The 27,570-nt window shown below is 35.3% G+C and overlaps 1 protein-coding gene across 2 annotated transcripts in view; it reads left to right on the top strand.

The window, feature by feature from the left end:
• Nos (Nitric oxide synthase) overlaps positions 1 to 27,570 on the top strand; it is a 614,880-nt gene that overhangs the window by 249,854 nt on the left and 337,456 nt on the right. For both annotated transcript variants that reach the window (XM_089089493.1, XM_089089494.1), the window contains exon 7: positions 10,643 to 10,782. In XM_089089493.1, coding sequence (XP_088945619.1) covers positions 10,643 to 10,782 — 140 coding nt within the window. The remainder of the gene's footprint in view (positions 1 to 10,642; positions 10,783 to 27,570) is intronic.

Raw genomic sequence — 27,570 nt, forward strand, 5'->3', positions numbered from 1 at the left:
GCATTTCAAGGAAAGAAATCCACAATGAACTTTGAAAAATCAAGAGAATGTAACTGTGACAAGGTAAACAACGACAAAACACTACTGAAATATTCAAACTCTTGCATTTCAAGGAAAGAAATCCAAAATGAACTTTGAAAAATCAATAGAATGTAACTGGGACAAGGTAAACCACGATAAAACACTACTGAAATATTTTCCAACTCTTGTATTTCACGAAAGAAATTCAAATGAACTTTGAAAAATCATGAGAATTTAACTAAGACAGGGTAAACCACGACAAAACACTACTGAAATATTCCAACTCTTGCATTTCACGAAAGATATTCAAAGTAAACTTCGAAAAATCAAGAGAATGTAACTGTGACAAGGTAAAGCACAACAAAACACTACTGAAATATTCCAACTCTTGCATTTTAACAAAAGAAATCCAAAATGAACTTTGAAAAATCAAGAGAATGTAACTGTGACAAGGTAAAGCACAACAAGACACTACTGAAATAATCCAACTATTGCATTTCAACGAAAGAAATTCAAAATGAACTTTGAAAAATTAAGAGAATGAAACTGTGACATGGTAAACCACGACAAAAAAAATACTGAAATATTCCAACTCTTGCATTTCACGAAGAAATTCAAAATGCACTTTGAAAAATCAAGAGAATGTAACCGTGACAAGGTAAACCATAACAAAACACTACTGAAATATTCCAACTCTTGCATTTCAACGAAAGAAATCCAAAAATGAACTTTGAAAAATCAAGAGAATGTAACTGTGACAAGGTAAACCACGACAAAACACTACTGAAATATTCCAACACTCGGATTTCAAGGAAAGAAATCCACAATGAACTTTGAAAAATCAAGAGAATGTAACTGTGACAAGGTAAACCACGACAAAACACTACTGAAATATTACAACTCTTGCATTTCAAGGAAAGAAATCCAAAATGAACTTTGAAAAATCAAGAGAATGTAGCTGTGACAAGGTTAACCACGACAAAAAACTACTGAAATATTCCAACTCTTGCATTTCACGAAAGAAATTCAAAATCAACTTTGAAAAATCAAGAGAATGTAACTTTGACAAGGTAAAGCACAACAAAACAGTACTGAAATATTCCAACTCTTGCATTTCAACGAAAGAAATTCAAAATGAACTTTGAAAAATCAAGAGAATGTAACTGTGACAAGTTAAACCATGACAAACCACTACTGAAATAATCAAACTCTTGCATTTCAAATAAATAAATTCAAAATGAACTTTGAAAAATCAAGAGAATGTAAAAATCCAAAATGAACTTTGAAAAATAAAAAAAATTAAAAAAAAAAGTTAAAAAAAAAATTAATTAATGTAATTATGTAAATTAATTAATAATAAATTAATTTATGTAAATTAATTAAACAAATTAATTTACAGAAAGAATTTCACAATTTCATACAAAGGAAACGAATCACACCACGCACTTTGAACAGAGATCAGCACGAATTTTCACGGTAGTTGAATCCGGTCATTACACTGTCTGCTTGTATGGCGGGTGTACTGTCCGCTTGAAGGCATTATAGATATTTGGAAGACACCCCGCTTGAAACTATTATAGCTATATGGGGAGACACCCTCGTTGAACAGATTGTACCATTACTACTAATGTTAGGCCCACAAATAAGTAATTAGCCTATAACAAACGAAGTTAAGATTGGGCTGAAAATAAAAGTTAATATTTGGATTCTACGCTAACTTCTAGTATAGAATATTTTGCCATATCACTATTTTGCAAAGATGTATTTTCGCATACATTTTGGATTATACGTTAAAAAAATCGGTGCAGCTTCACCAGCTAGTTGGAGCTTGGAAATGTTAGGCAGTGTGAAGCTATATCCAAAGTAAATTATTGTAAAACATGAAAAATCCTTAAAAATATTTTAAGTCACGAGATACGTGTTTTACCTTGAAATAAACTGTCGAATTTTGATATTTTCAAATTTGGGGAAGATGCCACGCAACTAAATTGGAACGGTACAACCTTAAAAAACAATCTGTAGCCTACACATTTTATAGGCCTAAAAGGGATTTTATTTGGATTTTAGAAGGTCAAGCCGTCACCTCCACTGTTTCCACCACCCATATTCAGATTCAATGTAGTCGATATAGTCAGAAACTATTGCTAAACTGATTACCACGAAACAGTTCGTGGTAACGAACTGTAAGTAAGGAGCGACCTGGTTCAATAGTAACCGAAACTCTAAAAAACGGAATTTTGATACTAATAGATACATCAAAAGAATCAGATTTTAATACTGATTTCAGATATATAAGTTTCATCAAGTTTAGTCTTACCTATCAAAAGTTACGCTATGAAAATTTGGCTGATTTTCGAAAAAAGGGGGAAAGACCCCCTAAAAGTTATAGAACCTTAATGAAAATCAAACCATCATATTCAGTGTATCAGAGAACCCTACTGTAGAGGTTTCAAGCTCCTATCTACAAAAATGTGGAATTCCATTTTTAGCCAGAAGAAAGATCACGGATGTGTGTTTATTTGTTTGTTTTTTTTTGTTTTTTTTTTTTCCCAGGAGTTATCGTATCGACCCAGTGGTCCTAGATTATCGTGGGAGGGCTCATTGGAACGGAAATTAAAAGTTCTAGTGCTCTTTTTAAGTGACCAAAAAAATGGAGGGCAACTAGGCCCCCTTCCACGCTCCTTTTGTTCCCAAAGTCACCCGATCAAAATTTTGAGATAGCCATTTTGTTCAGCATGGTCGAAAATATTATAACTATGTCTTTTAGGATGACTTAATCCCTCGAAGCCCCCAGGAGGAGGGCTGAAGTTATGAACTTTACCCAATGTTAACATATAGTATTGGTTATTGGGAAGTATATAGAAGTTTTCAGGGGGAATTTTTTCTGGTAGTGGGGGGTGGGGGTGGGCCGGGGGCTATATGGGAGGATCTTTTCATGAAGGAAGTTTTCATGGGGGAAGGGACATTGCTATGAAGAGGGCACCAGATTTCCCATCATTATTTTTTTTAAAATCAGAAATTAAATATAAAAAACAAGTTTTTCAACTGAAAGTAAGGAGCAACATCAAAACTTAAAACGAACAAAAAAATATTAGCTATATGATTAGGTTCACTTTTTAGTCAATGTCTCGCTCTTTAAGCCAAAGATTTTTTAGTACTTTCATAAGAGCTATTTATTTTAATTAACGGCCTTTGTGATTAAGAGGTCATTTTTAAAGAATTGGAACAAAATTCGAACTTTAGCTTAAAGAGCAAGGTATTGACTACGGGGCGAACCCCCTAATATACATATTAAAAACATATGAATATAGAAGTTCGATACATAAGTTAATTCATAAGTTACGAATATTTATTACTAATAGAAACATTCGTAAATAAAATTCAACAAGTTTCGAGAAAGCCATTTAACCAAATAAAAGTTAAATTAATACGCAAATTTTGTTTTAATTATTCATGCACGGTGATCCAAAGTCAAAACCTGCATTAATTCAAAACGTTCACAAATGAAATAAAAAAAAACATGTTTTTTTTTTTAACTGAAAGTAAGGAACGACGTTAAAACTTAAAACGAACAGAAATTATTCCGTATATGAAAGGGGCTGTCCCCTCCTCAACGCCTCGCTCTTTACGCTAAAGTTTGAGTTTCTCACAACTCAATTTTTTTAAACAATTCAATTTTGTTTTAATTGCAAATTTTTTTAATTAACTTTAACGAAATTCACACCATCAGATTCTGCTTATCAACGAACATTATTAAAGAAGCTTCAAACTCCTATCTGCAAAAATGTGGAATTTAGCATTTTTAATTACACCATCACATTCAGCTTATCATTTCCACATTCAGCGTTTCACATTCGAAAATTACACCATCACATTCAGCTTATCAGAGAACCCCATTAAAGAAGTGTCACGCTCCTATCTGCAAAAAGGTGGAAATTTGCATTTTTTGCTCGAAGAAAGATCACGATGCGTCCCCTCCAAAAACTGGAGGGCAACTAGGCCCCCTCCCACGCTCATTTTTTTCTCAAAGTCACCCAATTAAAATTTTGAGATAGCAATTTTGTTCAGCATAGTCGACAATCTAACAAATAAGTCTTTTAGAATGATTTAATCCCCCACAGTTCCCAGGGGAAGGGCTGCAAGATATGAACTTTGCCCACTGCTTACATATTGTATTGGTTATTGGGAAGTATACAGACATTTTCAGGACGGATTTTTTTCGGGTGGGGGGGGGGGCTGGAGGGAAGGGTTACTCGGGAGAATCTTTCCGTGGAGGATGTTTTGTTTGGGGTAAGGGACATTTCTATGAAGGGTGCGCCAGATTTCCAAGCATTATTTAAAAAAAAACGATCAGAAATTAAATTAAAACAAAACAAGTTTTTTTCAACTGAAAGTAAAAAGCAACATTAGAACTTAAAAAGAACAGAAATTATTACATATATGAGGGAGTTCTCCCCCCAGTCAATACCTCGCTCTTTACGCTACAGTTTTTTTTAGTGCTTTCAAAATAGCTATCTATTCTAATTAAAAGGCCTTTGTGATTCAGGGGTTTGTGAATTAAACATTTTTTTTTAACTTTTAACGTAAAGAGCGTGGTATTGACTAAGGGGAGAGAACCCCGCCATATACGTAATAACATATACGTAATAAAAAAAACAAAAAAAAACAAGCGATACGGTTCAATAGTAATCGAAACTTTTAAAAACGGAATTTTGATGTCAATAAATGCATTAAAAGAATGGGCTTATAATGCTGATTCTAAATATATAAATTTTATTAAGTTTAGTATTACTCATCATAGGCTACGAGCCTGAGAAAATTTACCTGATTTTTTAAAGAGGGAGGAAACATCCCCTACAAGTGAAAGAATTTTAATGAAAATCCCACCGTCAGATTCAGCGTATCACAAAACCCTATCACATAGGTTTCAAGCTCATATCTGCAAAAATCTGCAACTATATCTGCAACGTAATTTTTGCCAGAAGAAAAATATACGAATATAGAAGTTCGTTACGTAAGTTAATTTGTAAATTACGTCAGAACCAAATTTAGAGACAGCCATTTAGCAAAAGAAGAGTAAAATTTTTAAGAAAATTGTGTTTACTTATTCAATGAAGGTGAGACAAAATAAAAGCTGCATTAACTAAAAAACGATCAGAAATTAAATAAAAAAAACAAATTTTTAAACTGAAAGTAAGGAGCGACATTAAAACTTAAAACGAACAGAAATTATTCCTCAACGCCTCGCTCTTTACGCAAAAGTTTGACTCTGTCTCACAACTTTATTTTTTCAAACAATAAAAAACTTTAGCGTAAAGAGCGAGTCGTTGAGGAGGGGACAGCCCCTTTCATATACGGAATAATTTCTGTTCGTTCTAAGTTTTAATGTCGCTCCTTACTTTCAGTTTAAAAAACTTGTTTTTTTTATTTAATCATATCAACATCCATATCATCGTCTATATAAACGATTTAACTAATCCTGACCTAGAAAACGAGTTTCTTAGTTTAACTATTAAGAAGTCCGCTGCAGCCGTCTGAATTAACTTGTCAAAAGGTCAATACAATAGTTATTCCAAGCCATAATTTTCATATAATTTTAGTCATGGAAAGAGTTAGGAGTCTCGAGAAAAGCGCCTGGTCAGAGATGCAAGCCAGGGACCCCTGACTGCTAAGGTTTATTAGCTGCTGTAAAATACTATGAGGTTTGATTGTTAATCTGTATTTTCTCCCAATTAATTCGCGAAATAAATAACAATTTGTGACGATTATTTCCGTAATTTCAAATCAATTATGTCAAAATTCAAATACGTGCTTCATAGCTTGTTAACACCCTGAGTTTGTGAGTTGGGATAATAAAATAACATGAGGTTTTGATCGCACATATTTGTTTTCTCCCAAACTGTGTCACGAAAGAAAAAACAAGCTGAGACAAACTTTTGCATAGCTTTAAATAAGTTATGTAACAATTTCTCTAATCATATCTCAAATACCTATAACCTACTTCATAGCTTGTTAGCCCCCTAAGGTTTGTTAGTAAGAATAATAAAATACAACGAGGTTTCTATCCCACACAGTTAAGGTGTATCAATATTGCCTCCATCTCTATATTTCTAGACAAATCGAAAAAAGCTCTCGGAGTGTCGCTTGTTTAATAAAGAATTAGTACTGGTTAAGAAAGCGGTAAGCGCGCGATAATTGAAGTTTCGTTAATGCTAATGAAATAAATCAAAATCGGATGAAAATATAACGGTTTATAAACAAATTTGGGCTATATTTTTGCACACTAAGGGGGGGGGGGTTTAAAGCATAGTATAAATTAAATACGTAATCTAACACAAACTAGGTACCTTTTAATCCCCCTAAACCCCAAAAAACTAAAGCTTAAATATACTACCGACACCTTTGTTCAATCAAACAGTTCGTGGTAACAAACTGTAAGTAAGGAGCGACCCGGCTCAATGGTAATCGAAACTCTAAAAAAACGAATTTTGATACCAATAGATACATCAAAAGAATCAAATTTCAATTGTGATTTCAAATATATAAGTTTCATCAAGTTTAACCTTACCCATCAAAAGTTACGCGCCTGAGAAAATTTGGCTGATTTTCGAAAAAAGGGGAGAAGATCCCATAAAAGTTACAGAAACTTAATGAAAGTCCCACCATCATATTCAGCGTATAAGAGAACCTTACTGTAGAGATTTCAAGCTCCTATCTACAAAAATGTGGAAGTTTCCATTTTTTGCCAGAAGAAAGATCACGGATGCGTGTTTATTTGTTTGTTTGTTTGTTTTTGTTTTTTTTTCCCAGGGGTAATCGTATTGACTCAGTGGTCCTAGAATATCGTAAGAGGGCTCATTGGAACGGAAATTAAAAGTTCTAATGCCCTTTTTAAGTGATCAAAAAAATGGAGGGCAACTAGGCCCCCTCCCACGCTCATTTGTATCTCAAAGTCACCTAATTAAAATTTCGAGATAGCCATTTTGTTCAGCATAGTCGAAGATCAAATAAATAAGTCTTAGGATGACTTAATCCCCCACAGTTCCCAGGGAAGGGCTACAAGGTATGCCCATTGCTTACAGATTGGATTGGTTATTGAGAATTATACAGACATTTTCAGGAAGGATTTTTTTTTGTGGGGGGGGGGGGTACTGGAGGAGAGGGTTACTCGGGAGAATCTTTCCGTGGAGGATGTTTCTTTGGGGTAAGGGATATTTCTATGAAGGGGGCGCCGGATTTCCAAGCATTATTTAAAAAACGATCAGAAATTAAATTAAAAAAACAACTTTTTTCAATTGAAAGTAAGAATCAACATTAGAACTTAAAACGAAAAGAAATTATTATGTATATGAGGGGGCTCTCCCCCAAGTCAATACCTCGCTCTTTACGCAACAGTTTTTTTTAGTGCTTTCAAAAGAGCTATCTATTCTAATTAAACGGCCTTTGTGATTCAGGGGTTTGTGAATTAAAATTGTTTTTAATTTTTAACGTAAAGAGCGTGGTATTGACTAAGGGGATAACCCCCTCATATATATAATAATATATGCACAATAAAAAATAAGAATTAAGAAAATAAGCGATAAGGTTGAGTAAAAATCGAAACTCTTAAAAACGGAGTTTTCAAGTAAATAAAAATCCCACAAGAATAGGTTTCACATGACGATTCTAAATTTGTAAATTTTATTAGGTTTAGCATTACTCATCAAAGGCTACGAGCCTGAGAAGATTTACCTAATTTTTTAAAGAGGGGGGAAACATCCCCTACAAGTGAAAGAATTTTAATGAAAATCACACCGTCAGATTCAGCGTATCAGAAAACCCTACTACATAGGTTTCAAGCTCATATCTGCAAAAATCTGCAACTTTGTATTTTTTGCCAGAAGCAAAATATACGAATATAGAAATTCGTTACGTAAATTAATTTGTAAATTACATCAGAATCAAATTTAGAGAAATCCATTTAGAAAAAAAGAGGAAATTTTTTATGCAAATTTTATTTACTTATTCATTGACGGTGAGCGAAAATAAAAGCTGCATTAACTAAAAAACGATCAGAAATTCAATAAAAAAACAAGTTTTTTAAACTGAAAGTAAGGAGCGACGTAGAAACTTAAAACTAACATGAATTATTCCATATTTTACCGAGGCGGTCCCCTCCTCACCGCCACTATATGTACGATCAAGGTTGTCTCTTTAACCCAACTAGCCTATATTTTTTAAACCAATAAAAAAAAATTTAGCGTCAATAGCGAGGCGGTGAGGAGGGGCCAGTCCCGATCACATAATGACTAATTCATGTTGGTTTTCAGTGTTTACGTCGCTCCTTACTTTCAGTTAAAAAAACTTGTTTTTTTTATTTAATCACTTTACATTGGAGAATACCCGGTTATTATTCTATCTGATCCTCAATACAATTGTCGTGCACTTACCGCTTTCTTAACCAGTACTAAAAAATGTGCCACAATTTCTAAAAAGTGGTTCCATATTGTCGTAGAATATGACCTTTTTTTCAAATAAGGTAGAACATGAGATTACAATGAATATACGATTGTCGTTGAAAAAGTTGCCCAGTCCCAAGGGGAAGGGCTGCAAGTTATGAACTTTGCCCATTGTTTACATTTAGTATTGATTATTGGGAAGTATACAGACGTTTCCAGGAGGGAGTTTTTCTGGTGGGGGGAGGTCGGGAATAGGGGGTTACGTGGGAAGATCTCTCTATGGATGATGTTTTCACGGGGGAAGGGACATTTCTATAAAGGGGGTCCCGGATTTCCCACCATTATTTAAAAAAACGATCATAAATTAAATAAAAAAACAATTTTTTTAACCCAAAGTAAGGAGCAACATTAAAACTTAAAACAAACAGAAATTGTTACGTATATGAGGGGGTTCACTCCCTAGTAAATACCTCGCTCTTTACGCTAAAGCTTTTTTTATTACTTCCAAAAGAGCTATCTATTCTAATTAAACGGCCTTTGTGATTCAGGGGTCATTCTTAAAGAATTTGACCAAATCCGAACTTTAGCGCAAAGAGCGAGGTATTGACGTAGGGGCGAACCCCCTCATATACGTAATAGTTTCTGTTCGTTTTAAGTTTTGATGTTGCTTCTTACTTTCAGTTGAAAAAACTTTGTTTTTTTTTTATTTAATTTTAACCTGAAAACGGATTCAGAAATGGTAACTGTTAGTTCTGCTAATCTTAACGATACAGTTTTAATGAGAAACAAATATATCAGCATTCCGATATACATCTTTAAGCCTAATAATATTTTTGTTTGGGGGGGATACAAGAAAAAACTTTACAAAACGTAGGCTATAACAAGTTCGTTAATGTGCATTTCTGTTAGTTTTAAACGAGTCGGACAAAAAAACCTGCAAGGGGGGGCGGGGGTTCAAACTAGGTAACCCTCATCCTTCAGGATACGGCCCTGCTGATACCCTTCGAAAATGATTTCGTATTGGAATTAAAACTATCATTGAAATTACTATAGCCGAAAACACCATATAGGAAAATTTCAGTCCCCCGTATTGAACAACAAGGTAAATAATTTTTTTGCATGGGAAGCAGGAACGTGTTTCCTTTTTTTACTATGAAACATAGTACCGAACCTGCGGTCTTAGAATGTTGGGAAAGGGCTCATTTGAGAGAAAATTGTCATATGTAGTTCCTTCTGTAAGTAAAAAAAAAAGTAATATTAAAATAAAACCCGATTTTCAATAGAAACTGCGTCATCATATACAAGATTATATATGACACGCACCTTTTAGCAAGATGATAAAACACGCGTATCTTCTGAAAAGTTGTTCATCTGGGTATTATATTCGAGTTACTCTGTTATCTGATTCCCTGAAATGTCATAATATTCCATGAAATATCGTCATAAACTGGTTTTCAGAGTAGGCTAGTGCTTGTTATAAATTCAAAAGAAAAGTGGTTGACCTTGCCATTCAACAAGTATTGGAAAAATATTTCATTGAAACCAATTGCTTATCAACAATAAAAGTAAAAAGATAAGAAAACGTAAAATGGCCAAAGGTGCCCAAAATACGGGGGTGCTGCTGTTCCTTTCAGACTGTGTTCTAAACGTTCAATTGGTGACTGAAAGCAAGATATTTCACTAAACCAAGACACATTCATTCTTTCCATTGACAAAGAGAAGTTTCTTTTTTATTATTATTACTAATAGGATATTTGTTGCTAATAATTGACCATGTGGCGCATTGCAGCAAGTTTCCAGTAAAGTACTAGCAGCCGTTAACAAACATCGTCCCTTAGTTTGGTTCTGACATTTGGCGATTTACTACCAGTCAAGTATTATTCCTAGAAGATAATCATGCAGAAACTAAGCGGGTATCAGTATCAAATTTTCGAAATTAATAAAATGTAACATAAAATGACAATTTGGCTAAACGGCAAATTTAGTCCAAAATAATTTAAAAATAATTTATATTCTTGATTAACTTATATTATGGTCCCATTACATCAGTTTGGGTGTACATTTTTTAAAAGTGAAACATAATTTAGTACATTGCAGGAAGAAGCGAAAGTGGATAAGAGGTCTACTTTGCTCTTTAAATCAGCTGACTATTGACAACGAAGCTAACTTATATGTACTTTCAGGTGTGCCAAAAACTTGGATGGAGTGGACAAGGAACACGGTTTGATATTTTACCTCTAGTACTTCAAGGATCGGACGGGGAACCGAAACTATTTAACATTCCATGTGATCTAGTCTTAGAAGTACCTATAGCTCATCCTGAGTAAGATCTTTTCACCTTGATAATTTTGAAGGTCTTTTCTCTTTTTCTTCTTGAAAATTTCATTCTACTTTCCGTTTAATTACTCTATCCCTCAAAATCTCTTGACTAGACTACTGAGCTAAGGGCCTACATTGAATTTACGGGTAGGCTACTATCCCAGTGACATTGCCTTCCGAAATAGAGATTAAGACTCATTTGGTCAACGCTACGTCTGAGGAAACGTAGACCACCCTCCACTCTTTTTTGTAATCAGTATGTACACTATGTCTGCCACCTCCTTTGGCAAACAATGTTTACAGTCCATCTCGGATTGTCTTAGATCAACACTGCCAATGCTCCCTCTTGACTCTTTTAACTAATAGGGTTCGATTTCAGCGGAAGTTGGCATTTAAGGTTTTCTGAGCGTAATCATTCCAAACCTCAGATAATATTGCAGTGCAGATGTTCAAAGTCGCAACACATTTGGTGTATATTCAACAGATAGTGTTTAATATCCACCAAGGTTGGTGTTTAATGATGTCTGATTCTTGTGACAACTCTGAGTCTAACATTGCAACGTATTTATCCAAATCAATTCACATTAAGTACATATTTCACAGATTTTGTTTGACTCTGACCAGAGATGGTTGTTAAAAATCTTCTAGCTCGTTAATTACAACATGAAGCTAATATATCAATATAATAGTCTGAAATTAAAATACATTCAGTACTCTAGAGATAAACAGTGTTTGAAATTCACCAAAATATTCATGTGTAGTAACTCATAACCCATTAAAGACAATACTAAACAACAAAAAAAGATATTGTTTTGTGGTTCAATACAACTAAAAAACAAATCAACTTCTTTTTCGATTTGTAAATTTATTATTCTAAAATGAATTTTCTTAAAAAAAACTTCTAAAAAACCCCGCTTTACGAATGGACCAAAAAGGGGAAAATAAATTTCTTGGTTCTAAGGAATACTTTTGGTATACATACTTCAAAATTTTCTGAATATTTTGAATTTTGTGAACTCTTTTACTCAAACTTGTAAAAATATTCTAAAAATTTAAACGTGGCGCGCATTTAGAATAGTTTGATATCAATAGGTAGTTGACTGAAAATACTCACCACGTATAAATTTTTAGAAACATTTTACAATTGTGAGTAAAAAAGTTCACAACATTCGAAATATTCAGAAAATTTTACACTCATTAAATACTATTATATATACAACTCATTAGCTATTATACTGCTACGGGAAGGCAACCAAAAGTAGACAAATTAGCTAGGAAAAGATTTTTAGTCCAGGAGGCCCACTAGACCAAACCCAGGAGAATTAGCCGTTAATCAGAATTCAATGCAAATATTGTGTCGTTTACTAGGCTATAATTTCTTTGAGGGGCAATGCCACCGTGCAGCAGTGTTAGAGGTCACGGTTTTGGTTAGAAAAACTCGTGGAACTTCCATCCTACTGCTACTATGAGGCCCCGCAAACAGAGTTTCCTTGTCAGGGTTAGAGACGGAGAAATGAGGTTATGGCGAAGCGAAGACCCCAAGCGAGCTGACACCACTGGAACAGCTCAGCCCTTTTATACTCAGCCAATGCTCGTCAAAGTATTCGGGCGGGCTGATGGATATCAGCTCACAGGAAGTATCATATGAGTAATTAGACAGCTTTGGGAGTTCCTTGTTGGGGTTATGCGTAGATTATATTTTTTATTTTACATTAAACTAGCCTCTAGTTAGCTTTTCAAACTGTTGACACACTTAAGATCCTCTATCAACTTTTACTAATACTGCTTCGGGAGTTCGGTGTGGTGCTGGAAAAATTCCCTTTGTCTTTGAGACGTTCAGTCAACACTGAAAGTCGCAAAATAATTCTTAAGGCGTCGAATTCCCTTAAATAGGATACTCAGCCACTATGAACAATTTTTAAATTGGTTTCACAATGTAAACTGCTTATCTACATATAGAATTATCCATTCTGCACAACCTTCATTTTGAGTCAATATTACTTTAAATATTTTAAAATGCTTATTTATTAAATTGCATGATTTTAATAGCCATAAATCATGCTCACCGGATGTTTTGATAATGTCTGTATTATCATTTTGTTTGTACAACTTTTGCGTCAACTTTGTATAATAGTAGTAACGGTGGGATTACTTTTTATTATTCTAACTCAGTAATTTACTTCGAATAGCCGGCTATAATCCTTTATGTAAGGCTGAAAGAAATATCAATCAACGAAAATGAGTAGTTGCATGTTTCGGAATATATTATTAATCTCCACCTTTTTTTTTCACTTGATTGCTTTTTTCTATGTATGTAAAACATGACTTCAATAACAAAGTTTTGACTCTGAACAAGAAATCAAACAATTTTCCTCGTTTTTTTTTTTTACTGCATTAAATATAAGGAAAGGAGGAACATTCCTTAAGTTACAGAGTAAAAAAGATGTAAAATTTAGTGTTTTGTGTGTGTTTTGGTGAAGTGCAATACCTTTAGGCATAAGGTAATATTAAAGAGAAAAAGAAGGATGAATTCTATAATTACGTGTTATATAGTGTGCATATAGCAAAATAGAAAACCAAATCAACTTGTCTTTTTTTATCCTTGTTGCTACGTCATATCTTGAGCCACTAAAGAGAACGCAAAACTGATTGGTTCTTTTATATGGTGGTTTAACGAAGTAAAAAGAACACAAAGTTTTGAGTCACAATATTGTTTACAAGTTTTCTCTGTTTCTCTTCAGCGGTTCCAAATGCTCTATTTTTTTTCTTTCTTTCCTTTTCTGTCTCAGATGAACTATTTATTTAACTCTGTTTTTGCAAATCTAATGCTATTCCAGATGGAAGTAATGATTGAACATCCAACTATGAAACTTCTTTTAGAAAACAAAATCATCAAATTTATTTTGGAGAGCAATCCCGACTGTTCAAAACTCCATTTAACCCTGCCAGGAGCTTCACTAGCCAAAATGTTTGGAGGGGGCAATAAATTTTACCCGCTTGCTGGCCATTTTCACCAACCTCATCCATCTAGCAGTATTTTCCGCAAGTTCTGTTGTTGTATATCGTACAAACTGAAGATGAATTGTAAACCTAAATACAATCTGCAAACATAGTCCTATTGTGTATAAACATGCATGTAAATCAAACAGTTCGTGGCAAAGAACTGCAAGTAAGGAGAGACGCGGCTCAATAGTAACCGAGACTCTAAAAAACGAAATTTGGATACCAATAGACATATCAAAAGAAATAGCTTATTATGCTGATTCTAAATATATAAGTTTCATTAAGTTTAGTGTTGCCCATGGAAGGCTACGAGCCTAAGAAAATTTGCCTGATTTTCAAAAAAAATGGGGGGGGGGGGAATTATAAGTCATGGAATCTTAATCAAAATCACACCACAAGAATCAGCATATCCCAAAATCCTATTATAGAGGCTTCAAGACCCTATCTGCAAAAATGTGAAATTTTTTATTTTTTGCCAGAAGAAGGATCCCGGATGTGTGTTTAATTGTTTGTTTGTTGTTTTTTTCCCAGGGGTGAACATATCGACCCAGTGGTCTAAGAAGACCAAAAGAGGGCTCATTCGAACGGAAATTAAAGGCCCTAGTGCCTCTTTTAAGTGACCACATAGAAGGATAACTAGGCCCCTCCTACACCCCCTTTTTCCCAAAATCGTCCGATCAAAATTTTGTGATATCCATTTTGTTCAACATAGTTTAAAGGCCCAATAACTATGCCTTTAAAGATAAAGAGACCCTCCGCAGCCCCAGGGGAAAGGTGTCTAAGTTATAAAATTTGCCCATTAAATACGAATAGTATTTGTTATTGGGAAGTATGCATGCACTTTTCTGGTGGGGTTAAACGTAATTTCTGCTGGGGGTTTTCCACGGGGAGAATTTTTCATGGGGAAGGAAGCTCTAAGGGGGTGAGCTTTTCAGGGGAAGTTTTTCACTGGGGATGGATTTTACACTGGAAGTTTTACACTGGGGGATTGAGAATGTGGAAGATAGATGGGATAATTTTAGGAAAACAATTTGTTGGTGTCTTAGGAAAAAAAGTTAGGAGTGCAGCTAGGAATATTAGCAAAATGCTTTATGTTTAATAAAGAGGAGAAGAGGTTTGTATAAGAATTATCTAAGTGATAGATCATATGAAAACAAAAGGAATGTAAAGAAAGTGGAGAAAACATAAAAATAAGAACCAATGTAGCGTGAAGTGGATGCCATAGATAAAATTGCCGAGGATCTGGAAGATGCAACTAGAAGGCATAATAGTAAAATATTGAATTTTCTTGTTAATAGATTGAGAAGGAGAAGTCGATCCGGACTTGTCTCAATTAAAGATAGGAACGGGGCCACAATTAGTGACAAGGAAAGACTTGAAGAGAGATGGGCAGAATATTTTGAGAATGTGCTAAACCGAGAGAGAGTCACAGGAAAAGATGTAGAGGAAAATTAAAAAGTTTGCGATACCTCGGATGTGAAGGAACATTTGTTTTGCGAGGAAGAATTAGTGACAGTTCTGAAAGGATTAAAAAATAATAAGGATCCAGGTGCTGATAGTGGGGTAAATGAGTTTCTAAATACGGTGGCTGAGGTTAGAAATAAGTTACTGAAGATTATTAATATGATTCTTGAAAAGGGGGAAGTACTTAGCGGTTGTAAGAAAACCTGAATTAAACCACTGTGTAAGAAAGGTGATAAGAGTGAATGTGGTGATTATCGAGGTAACAGTCTGGGCTCTGTTAGTAGCAAATTACTTAGTAATATGATACTTCTTAGACTGGGAGATGATGTAGACAAAGTTATAAGAGAATAACAGTGCGGTTTTAGAAAACGTAGAGGATGTGTCGACCAAATTTTCACTCTTAGGTTAATAATTAACAAGTGCTTGAATTATCAAACACCTTTGGTCCTCAGTTTTATAGATTATGAGAAAGTGTTCAATTATGTTGATAGAAAAACTTTAACGAAGGTCTTATCCTTTTATGGTATACCAGACCAATACATTTAAGTTATTAGTGCTATGCATGAGAATAACACTAACGCGGTTAAGGTAGGATATGAGGTTAGTAGCTGGTTTCGTATTAAATTAGGAGTTAAGCAGGGTTATGTTCTATCCCCTTTTATATGGATCAGCTTGATGGACTTTGACTTAAGGAGCACAGGAAAGGAAATAGAAGACCACGGAATCAAATGGGGAGTAAAAACTCTCCTGGACTTAGATTATGCTGATGATTTGAGCACCTCAGATGAAAGTGTGATCAAAATGAATCTCTTTTAGAAGTTTTGCGAGTTCAGGGTGCTAGAATAGCTTTGAAAATGAATGTTAAGAAGACTAAGTCACTAAGGCTAGGAATGAGTGAAGATGAAAAGATGACGCTGCATAACGACAATATTGATCAGGTGGACAGTTCGCCTACCTTGGTAGTATTAATAGTAAAGAGATTGGGCGCAGTGAAGATGTTAAAAATAGAATAGCCAAGGCTCAGGGTGTTTTTTTTTTTTTTTTTTTTTTTTTTTTGGTTAGCAGGTCATCCACGGTTGAGGTAGGTGGATTTCATAAATAAAGATTTAAAGGAAATGGGAACTTCTTGGGAGGTTGTAAAGAAGGAGGCTTTGAATAGATTGGGATGGAGGAGGAGCGTGCGTAGCTGTGTTGGCCTCAGACAGCTTGGTGCTACGGTGAGTTGTGAGTAGTAGTAGTACTACTACTACGATTGCTTTGACAAATGACGCTAAGGGTATTAAGGTGAAACTCTTAGGGAACGTTTAGGGGGAGTCTCAATTAAAGGAAAAACCTATATGCAAGCAGGTTTTTAAAAGGGCATACAAGCAACATCATAGATAGCGCAGTGCTATCATAGACAGCAATAACATATAAACTTTTAAAGGAGCTAATCTGATATGTAATTAGAAGTTCTAGTGCGCTTTTTAAGAGTCAAAATTGATTGGAGGGCACGCAACCCTCTTCCCAAGCCCACTGATTTTCCAGCAATATCATAGGCAGCTCACTGCTATCATAGATAGCAATAACATAGAAACTTTTAAAGGAGCTAATCCAACTGGAAATTAAAAGTTCTAGTGCGCTTTTTAAGAGTCAAAAGGGATTGGAGGGCAAGCAACCCTCTTCCGAAGCCCATTAACTTTCCAAATACACCCCATCAAAATTTTGAGATATAGTTCAATATAGTTCAGATATAGTTTCAATATAGTTCAACGGTCCAGTAGCTATGTCCCTAAGGATATTCGATATTTCAACCTCCCACAATTATACAATGTGCCCATTATGCTTTAAAATTAAATTTTACTTTAAAACTAAATCAAAAGACACTGCACGTATGCTGGTTTCTAATAAGACATCTCAGCAATATCCAAAGAACGGCTGAGGGTATTAAGTTGAAACTTTCAGAGCTACTACTATTACTGGTTCTGCTTTTAAAATTTAACCAAATCAAAAAGAGTGTAAGTGTATCCAGGTTGTGAAAGAGCATAGATACAATTTTGTAGGAATGGTATTGGGTTATATTTTTCAGGTCAACTTGAGAAAGTGTAAAACTAATATAAACAATGCAATTTGTGTCCAGATTTTCAAAAGGGTGTATGCTGCTAAGAATTGCTGAAAAACTTTCTCCAACATACCAATAGCAAGGCAAATTATGGATTGTTATAAAAAAAAACTGAAAAGATTTAAAATACTATTTTCTTTTTCAATGAAAAAAACTATGTCAATAAAATACGAACAAAAATTAATTTAAAAAACGTTTTTCCACAAAATAAGTTTTCAAAGAAGAGTAAGGATCTCCGTTAAACCAAAAATGAACAGAAATAAAGTCAAATAATCTTCCAAGCGTAAAACTTCCACAAATCACCATCAGTAAATAAATAAAACGCAAAACGAGAAGAAATTAACTTTCTGATCGTTTACCCCCCTCCCATGCCGTCTGAAGACCGGAAAAAAATTTTTAATTTACTCAAACAAAACAAAGAATTTGGACTGATATTTTAGTATGCATATACTGATATCTATTCTTTTAAGTCTTAATGCTTTTTTATGTATTAAAGTTAAAAGTATGTATTTTGTTTTAAGTCAAGTGCAAGTTATGTTCTGGTCTTGAGAAGGCAAGGTACGGGGGTTTCAACCGTACTCATTTTTTTTTTCTGCTCCTTTTGAGTTTGGCTTGATTATTTATTGTAATTTCTGTTCGTTTTGGGTACCTTTTATTTATTGATGGCGATTCATGGTAGTTTCACGCTTGGAAGGGTGTTTCACTTTGTTTCTGCTAATTTTTTATTTAACTGAGCTCTTTACTTTTCTTTTGAATTCTTTTTTAGAATTTTTGTCACTATTAATGGCATTTGTTGCTTATCTGCACTCATGCCGACCGAGCTCTTTATTTTTAATGCATATATCTTAAAACTTGAAATATTTATTTCGTTTTGCTAATTTGCCGTTCTGCCTTTAAAGCAGCCCCCAATGAGTTGCAACCGACCAGTAGTTCTTACCAAATGTTATATTTTTCATAAAATCAACTGTTTTTTTTTTCTCGCCAGCAAAGCTGCTGTAGGTACTGAACATCATCAAGATAACAGACAATATTCTCTCATTATTTCGGTATATTTTGATTAATCTTATCATTTTTTGAATTATATATCTTTTCACCTTGTTTAGAAATTGAGCTGGCATAATTGCTGCATTTACTTACTTAAAACGACATAATAGCAATAATAATCTGTATTTAAAAGCCTTTTAAAGCCATATACAAAAAGGACAAATACTAAAAAAAAATCACACTCCATTTGGCCTCCTTCCCTTCAATACAAAATTTCCTACTGCCGCAATATAAAGGGGAGTCCTAGACCTCATTAACCCACGAAGCAGCCTATCTTCCCCATCCTTGATAATTGATCCCCTTAAATGAGAAAGCTGCTTACACCGGAGGAGGAAATGGCCCAACCCACAATCATTTTTCCCACATCTGAAGCAACTACACCCGGCCTCCGGACCTTCCCTCATTTTCCTTACAACCTTACCATAAATTGGAAGACACTTAGCTCGAATCTGAATCCAGATCCTCAGGTATTTAATGGGCAATCCCAGCTTAAAATAAAACTCCTGTCCAAAATCCTCTTTTACTTCTCTGTACAAAGTGAGACTCAGAGATTTATCCAAAGCTGATTGCCATAGTTGCACTTCTTGGTCTTCAAGTCTTGCACTAAATCCCTTCAAAAATTTTTCATGGTCTTCTGGCCCTTTTCCTTTATCCCACGAACTTGAAAATCCATTTTCATCTAATATCCTTTCGATTTGTGCTGTCCATGTTTGATTTGTGCTATATTGACATGTCAAGATTTCAGTGGTTTTCATGTCGGCGTTTTTATCTTCTAGTCTTTTACTCATTTAATCTCTCATCAATGTTCTTCTTGACATTTATTGAAGCTAGTTTGGTCTTCCTGAAGAACTACGGTGCTTTGCGCCGTGAGTTAAAGACTCATTTATTTACCTATACTAGACTATAAGTCAGGGGCGGATCCAGGATTTTTTAGGGGGAGGGGCAAAATAGGTTGATCCGATAAACTTGCGTTAGGAGCAAGTTTAATTAACCGAAACTTGGGTTAATTAAGTAAATTACACTACTTTAGACTACGCTAGGGGGGGGGCACGCCCCATGGATCCGCCACTGCTATAAGTCTTAAAAAATATTAGAAGGACGTCCTTCATTTTTAAGGTCAACTTGAGAAGGTATGAAACTAAGTTAAACAATACTATTTGTGTCCAGAATTTCAAAAGGGTGTATGTTGTTAGAAATTGTTGAAAAATTTTCTCCAACATAAAAATAGCAAGCCAAACTATGGATTCTTATAAAAAACGGAAAAGATTTAAAATACTATTTTATTTTTTCATGAAAAAGACTATATCAATAAATGACGAACATAAATTAATTTAAAAAAGTTTTTCCATAAAAACACGTTTTCAAAGAAGATTAAAGAGCTCCATTAAACCAAAAATGAGCAGAAATCAAGTCAAATAATCTTCCAAGCGTAAAACTACGGCAAATCACCATCAATAAATAAATGAAACAGAAAACGAGCAGAAATTAATTTTAGTAGGGCTGAACCCCCCTTCACACCCTCTGAAGACCAGAACGTAATTTGCACTTTCCTCAAATAAAACGAAAAGTTTGGTTTGATAGTTTAATATGCATATACTGATATCTATTCTTTAAAGTCTGAATAATTTCTTATCTATTAAAATTATAATAATGTATTTTGTTTTCAGTAAAGTGCAAGTTATGTTCTGGTCTTAAGAAGAGAAGGCATGAGGGGTTTCAACCGTACTCATGTTAATTTCTGCTCGTTTTTAGTTTGAATTGATTATTTTTGTAATTTCTGTTCGTTTTGGGTTTCATTTATTTAATGATGGTGATTTGTGGTAGTTTCACGCTTGGAAGGCTATTTTGATTTATTTCTGCTCATTTTTGACTTAACTGAGACTTAACTGGACTGTTTGATACTCATGCCTGCCAAGACCTTTTTTTTTTTTGCGAATTTATCTTAAAACTTGAGATATTTATTTTGTTTTGCTGATTTATTGTTCTGCCTTTAAATCAACCCCCAACGAGTTGCTGCCGACCCGTAGTTCCTACCAAATTTTATATTTTTTGTAAAATCAACTGCTTTTTTCTGGCCAGCAAAGCTGCTGCAAGTACTGAACATCATCAAGATAGCAGAAAATGATCTCTCATTATTTTGGTATATTTCGATTAATCTTATTATTTTTTTAATTATTTGTCTTTTCACTTTATTTAGAAATTGAGTTGGCATAATTGCTGCATTTATGACGATGAAAATGACGTATTGACATGTCGAGATTTCTGTGGTTTTCATGTTGGCATTTTTATCTTCGTTGATTCATTTAATCTCTTATCAATGTTATTCTTGACATTTATTGAAGTTAGTTCTGTCTGCCTGAAAAACTACTGTGCTTTGCGCCCTGAGTTTAAAGACCCATTTCTTTACCTGTACTACACTATAAGTCTTAAAAAATATTAAAAGGACGCCCTGCCCATAAGTGACGCCTCTGACCCTCATAGCCTCGTTAGGCATCACATCGATATTCGTTAAGTAATAAATATTAAAGCACTGGAATATCATATTTTCGGATCTAGCTTATAGATTGCTAAAAGTCTATGCTGCTTATAGACTTTGGAGTGAATATTTAATCTACTTATTTGTGAATTAACTTTACGACAAGTTTTTTTTCAGTATTGCGGAGATGTGCAGACAAAAGCTCATTAGCTAATTATTGACTTGTTAGCTCGTAGGAAAAATCATCAAGGGAGTTAAGCAATTGGGCCGTATTAAGAAGACGTGCTAATGATAGTAATTGGGATAGAGAGAGGGTGATTCTGATTAAACTTTTCTTTGTTTTTGTTTCAGAAACATTTCTATTCATTTGTAATAAATAGTGCTAAAGTTCACTTAAAAAAAACAAATCATTTGTAATTTCGGACAAATCGGCTTTTTGGACCTGTTATAGTATATTATATAATTCAAATTTTGTTGTTCATATTTTCCTGAAGAGTCTTATATCCGTTAAAGTGAAAAACATGATAATGTATTAGATCGTTAAAATTTGATATTTACTCCAAATACAGCTAATTTAGCACATTCATTCTCTAAACTAAGGTTTTTCAACCGAGGCTTCCTGGAACGCCGGACCCCAGAAGATTCTGGGAGGAAGGTTGGCCTCCATCAATCTATGCAAATTATAATGAAAAAATTTCAAGGAGGTATGGTCAGGGTTGCTACCACCATGGATTTATCCACGAGAACATGGATTTTCAACCCCTGACATGGATTTTGGAAATGCCATGGATTTCCATGGGTTTTTTAATAAAAAACATGGATTTTTCAAGAAAACATAGATTTTTTTTCACATCGTATGAAATTCGCGTCGCTCAGGAAACAAATAATTACGGCAACCCGAAATGAATTGGCAAACCAGCTGTCTCACTACTCGTACATCTTTGGTTATAGATGGCGTTCCAGCTGACGTGCTTAAGAAGTGCGGAAAACTCAAAACTTCTGGCATGTAATTTGTTTTGACCAGTTTTAACCATGCCCACAAACAAAACAATAAATCTGCTCCTGCTTTTGCCCCCATAAAATCAATTTGAAAAAGACTGAACAGGAGAGCTATTCTGATTGAGTGTCGTTCTCTGGGTTCAGCTTTTTCTAGTTTATTATGGCGAAGAGGTACTTTGAGCCGACTTAGAGGGAACAGACAACAGCTTGAGAGCTGGAGTAAGCTTTCAATTATTTATTTGGTATAAATTTCTCAGCTTGGTATAACTCTCTCAATTTGGTATAAGAATCTCAGCGTCAAACAGAATTTGTAATTTTCAATTTTTTCACATGTTAAGACAAGTTTTATATATAATACGGATTTTTTTCGGTTCATACTGACATTAAGCGAGTAACTGAAGCTTTGGAGAGTTGAGGACTGATATCTTTCGAAACGCGGATATTTCGACCATTCTGCCGATACAGCTTATGGAGGTTAGTGTGGGCAGCAGTTGGATGGTGAGTTACTATAGAACTTTAGACCCATGCAAACAGCTGAACTAGAAGCTCGAATAGCCGCAACTAATTCTCCGCTTTCCTTACTTTTGACACAGACTAAAGTCATTCTAGAAGCCAAACTGTGACGGTACACTCTGTAGCTTAGACAGCTAGTTGTTCCAGATACTTTTAATTTTAGTCGTCCGGACAAGCTTTAGAGAGAATTTGCCGATAGCTACGTTAATTTGGCCACTGACGGCCGGTTTGTTAGCCCTTCAAAAGGGGAGTCAAGTTTCTTCACGAAATCATAGTTAATCTTGACTCTATGTTCTGCCAAATTTACTGCCAAAGATAAGTCGATGTTCCAAATTTATGATATGGATTTACAAGGTTTGTGTCAGTGCTTGTGTTACGCTATCTTGCGTCTTTATTGTTATTTGAAGTTCACGAATAAACCATTCCTCATTGGAATTGGAATACTGGTTATAGAATGCAGAATGCAAATATAATTTTTTTGTATTTTCCAAATACCATGCATCGCTTAGGTTCTGTTCAAGGCACAAGTTCAGTCAGCTTTTTATTCCTGCGCACAACAGCACTTCTATCAGCAGAGAGGGAAATCACAATAGTTTTGATTCGTGCACCTAGCGACAGAACGCCATTTATCTCCATATTGCAAAACAGTCGAGTCAAGGCACGGATCGGAATCCCTCTGTGTCAGAACCAAAAGTAAATTACCGTAACAGATGTGGGAAAGTCGGGTGCATCTAATCAGGCTAGATCCCCCACGTTTCTTCATGCAAACGTTTTCTAACCGAATTGCCTATCTTTTCATACGAAGAAATCAGTCGGAAGAAAACGGACGTGAGGGTCCAGCCTGATTTGAGACCAGCATTACGCTTACGGCAGTTCCCTACTTATTTTACGGTTATTTGCTTCTGGTCAGAACCTAGCTTTACTCTAGGTTCACACAGATACGATCTCACGGTTATTGCATTTACTCACGGCTTCTACCTAATGACGAAAAGTCTACATTTTGCTGGTTTGCGAGATACGTTGAAATATTCCAGCGCATTCGAAGAACTATCACATGAAAAAAAATGCAAACCGTGCACTTCCGCGGTGCATCTATATGAAGGAAGTTCTATGTCATCGAAGAGCCGTACCTGCGAGCGACGCGAAGCGTCACGGGTGGCAAATTTTTTCGTACCTTTGGCAACAGTGCTTGCCATAGTTTTTTTTTTCTTACATTTGCCATGGATTTTTTTTTTGAGCTGGTGGCAACCCTGAGTTTGGTAAAGCTATGTTGGGTCTCCTTGGGACATGATGTTTTACTCTTTCGGCTATGTGTAACGGTAAATTGGAGATGAAAAAGTGTTTTAAAGTTTTATTTGTACTATTAAGGGATAACAAGTTTTTTTCTTAAATATTGTGTCAGTTATCTCTCTTTGCGCTCAAATGGAGCACGTTTTTAAAAGTTTTGTAATTATTGAAACAATTAAGAACAATTGCGTTTGTGTAATACTTTTTGTTCAAATATGCATGTCGGTTTGATTGATTCCTTGGTTGAGGATGGGTGTTACCCCTTAACCCCCTTTCCTCTCTCAGAGCTGCATGTTTATTTAGTGTTAGCTAAAATAAGATCTCTTGAATGGTTTATAACTGTTTTTGTGTTTTCTTAAACGGTTTATAAATTGCAATGTTATTTCTTTTTTATCTACTTTGTATTCTACTTAAACGAGAATTTTATTCAACGAATCCACAGCTTCCCCTGTCGAAGAAAATTCTATAAACGTTGAGTTTATAAATTTGGGTTTAAACTTGTATTATAAAAAGAGAAGAAAGGTTGGTCAAAATCGCTGTACTTATAAACTGTTTTCCCCCTTTTTCTGTTTTTTTTTTCTATTTTTTTCCAGCAGGACTCTTTCGGGTAGTCTTAAAAGAAGGAAATTTTTCCTCCCATATTTATAGGTATGCATCTAAGCATAATATTTGCCATTACGTTATGTTTTTCCGATATATAGGGGCCACAATCAGCACTAATTGTCTAAATTGTCTATATTGTGGCAAGCTACAAGCTGTTTCACATTACAAGCTGCAAGACTTCGGTCCAAATAAGTAATTTACAATGTCTTAAACTCATCCTACCCTAAAAAAATTCACCTGGTCTCCTTAGAATGTGCCACTAGTAGTGTCTAGTTTTACATTCCGGGTGGCTGAAACTAATGTGTTTTTTAACAGACTTATCGATGGTTTTGAACCTGTTAGACGGAACTTATGATCAATTTCATTCTGGCGCTGGAAGTTTTCTTCGAACTGAACTATCAAATTAAAAATTTTCTTTTCAAAATATGAAGTTTGATTAGTCTTTTCCCCCCTTCATTTTCATGACAAAGGCTCATAGCAAGGGATTGAGTGGAAAATAGTAACAGAGAGTAATCATCATTTCCCGTCACTTATTATAAAGGCACCAATTTGAGAATTTTTTAAGGGGGAGGGGGTAGAATATGTTTAATTAAATCTCAGGGAGAAGGAGATAGTTTGTTGTTTTTCTTTTCAATTTTCATAGTAAAAATACCTTGGGGACATTCGCAATGAAAATGTCCCTAAAAAGGTATTTGTTCAAAATCTAGGTGGGCAAAGAAACCTAAGGTCACATGCCCCCTCTTCAGGTCTCCTCCCATTCATAAGACTGTCTTATTTCCTTCTTGAACTGCTTTTTTTCTCATGTCTTCGTCCTAGTGGTATTCAGAGAAGGCTTTGATCATACTTTTGTTTATTCTTTTGTTCTTCAAGTGTTCCGTATACTATATGTCTCCTTCTTCCGAGATAGAACGTCAGAGAATTTCCTTGTCTGGTAAGCTGTTTTCCTCTGGTATTCAGGTTGTTATCTGGCTTTTTTTTTCTAAAAAGAGAAAAAACTTACGTCTTTTTCGGGTTTGAAATCATCACAACATTATTGTAAGGTCTTCAACGCTAATTGAAAATCATTATTTTTAACGTCGTTCTTAAACACTTTTTCATCCTCATTTTTGTCAGAAATTTTCTCCATGAAAAGAACTCATTAACCTGATCTGCCTGTCTTCATATTTTATGCTAAGCTTAGCACCCAATTTGCTGGATAAAAATTGTTCAATCAGCTAGAATAGAAGCAGAGTGTCAGTGTAGTCGAGCGATACTAAGAGCATTCTATGACAGTATCATTCTAACAAATCTCTAGAAGACTTGAAGTTCGGAGGATCGAAATATCTTTTTTGCATCAGGCTCTTATGTCAAGGGGCTTGGAGTTGATTGTCAAGTGACGTTTCAATTCAAATATAGACAACACTTAGAGAAGCGACTTTAGGGGAAGAATACAGGAAAAAATATCTTATGCAGTAAGAAAAACAAACGAACTAGCTTTTAATAGAATTCCGGGACCTTTGTCGTTGCTTTTTAATCTTTATATAACTATTTATAAGATGTGTCAATTTTGTTGTTGCTTTGATTAAAAAAAACTATTAATTTTGAAGAGTTTTGCTTCACACATGATTACGTGTCGAGGAAAAAGAAAACTCTAATTTAGTATAACTTTTACGAGACATAACTGGTAAACTATCTGGGAACTCTGTTATACCAACACTAAAGTCGTGACGTTTTTTCAATTGTTTTAATATCTAGAAGAGAAAAAAACTACTTGCCGAAAAGGATCTTAAAACTAATGATAAATAATACTTGACATATCAAATCGCTAGAGTTCAACTTTTTTTTTTATCAAATCTTATGAAAAGGGATAACCTATAATAATTATTTTATAATCATAATGAGTGTGCTAATACTAATTAATTTAACTAGATAAAATTTCATTAATAGCCTTTGTTTTCCAGAAAAACACCAAGAATTTGCAAATTTTGTAGGAACAATATAGCAAAACCTATGACGGCAAATAGTAGAAATATCACAATATCAGAGGAGGGGGGCAGGGACCCAAAGGCTACCCTATGTGTGCTTGCCTATGAAAATTAACAAAAAAAGCACGTTACCAAAGGTTTAGCTCCTTTTCTTCACACACACACACACACACACACACACACACACACACACACACACACACACACACACACACACACACACACACACACACACACACACACACACACACACACACACACACACACACACACACACACACACACACACACACACACACACACACACACACACACACACACACACACACACACACACACACACACACACACACACACACACACACACACACACACACACACACACACACACACACACACACACACACACACACACACACACACACACACACACACACACACACACACACACACACACACACACACACACACACACACACACACACACACACACACACACACACACACACACACACACACACACACACACACACACACACACACACACACACACACACACACACACACACACACACACACACACACACACACACACACACACACACACACACACACACACACACACACACACACACACACACACACACACACACACACACACACACACACACACACACACACACACACACACACACACACACACACACACACACACACACACACACACACACACACACACACACACACACACACACACACACACACACACACACACACACACACACACACACACACACACACACACACACACACACACACACACACACACACACACACACACACACACACACACACACACACACACACACACACACACACACACACACACACACACACACACACACACACACACACACACACACACACACACACACACACACACACACACACACACACACACACACACACACACACACACACACACACACACACACACACACACACACACACACACACACACACACACACACACATATACACACACACACACACACATATACACACACACATACACACACACACACACACACACACACATACACACAAACACACAAACACACAGAAACACAAACAAAACCAAAAACAGTCACAGCCACAGAAACATACACACCCACACACACACACACACCCACAGCAACCAGCCAAACCACCCCCACACACACACACACACACACACACACACACACACACACACACACACACACACACAACACACACACACACACACACACACACACACACACACACACACACACACACACACACACACACACACAC

The sequence above is a fragment of the Artemia sp. Qi Xiang Cuo genome, chromosome 5, assembly GCF_049724085.1.
Source record: "Artemia sp. Qi Xiang Cuo chromosome 5, ASM4972408v1, whole genome shotgun sequence".
NCBI classification, from domain to species: domain Eukaryota; kingdom Metazoa; phylum Arthropoda; class Branchiopoda; order Anostraca; family Artemiidae; genus Artemia; species Artemia sp. Qi Xiang Cuo.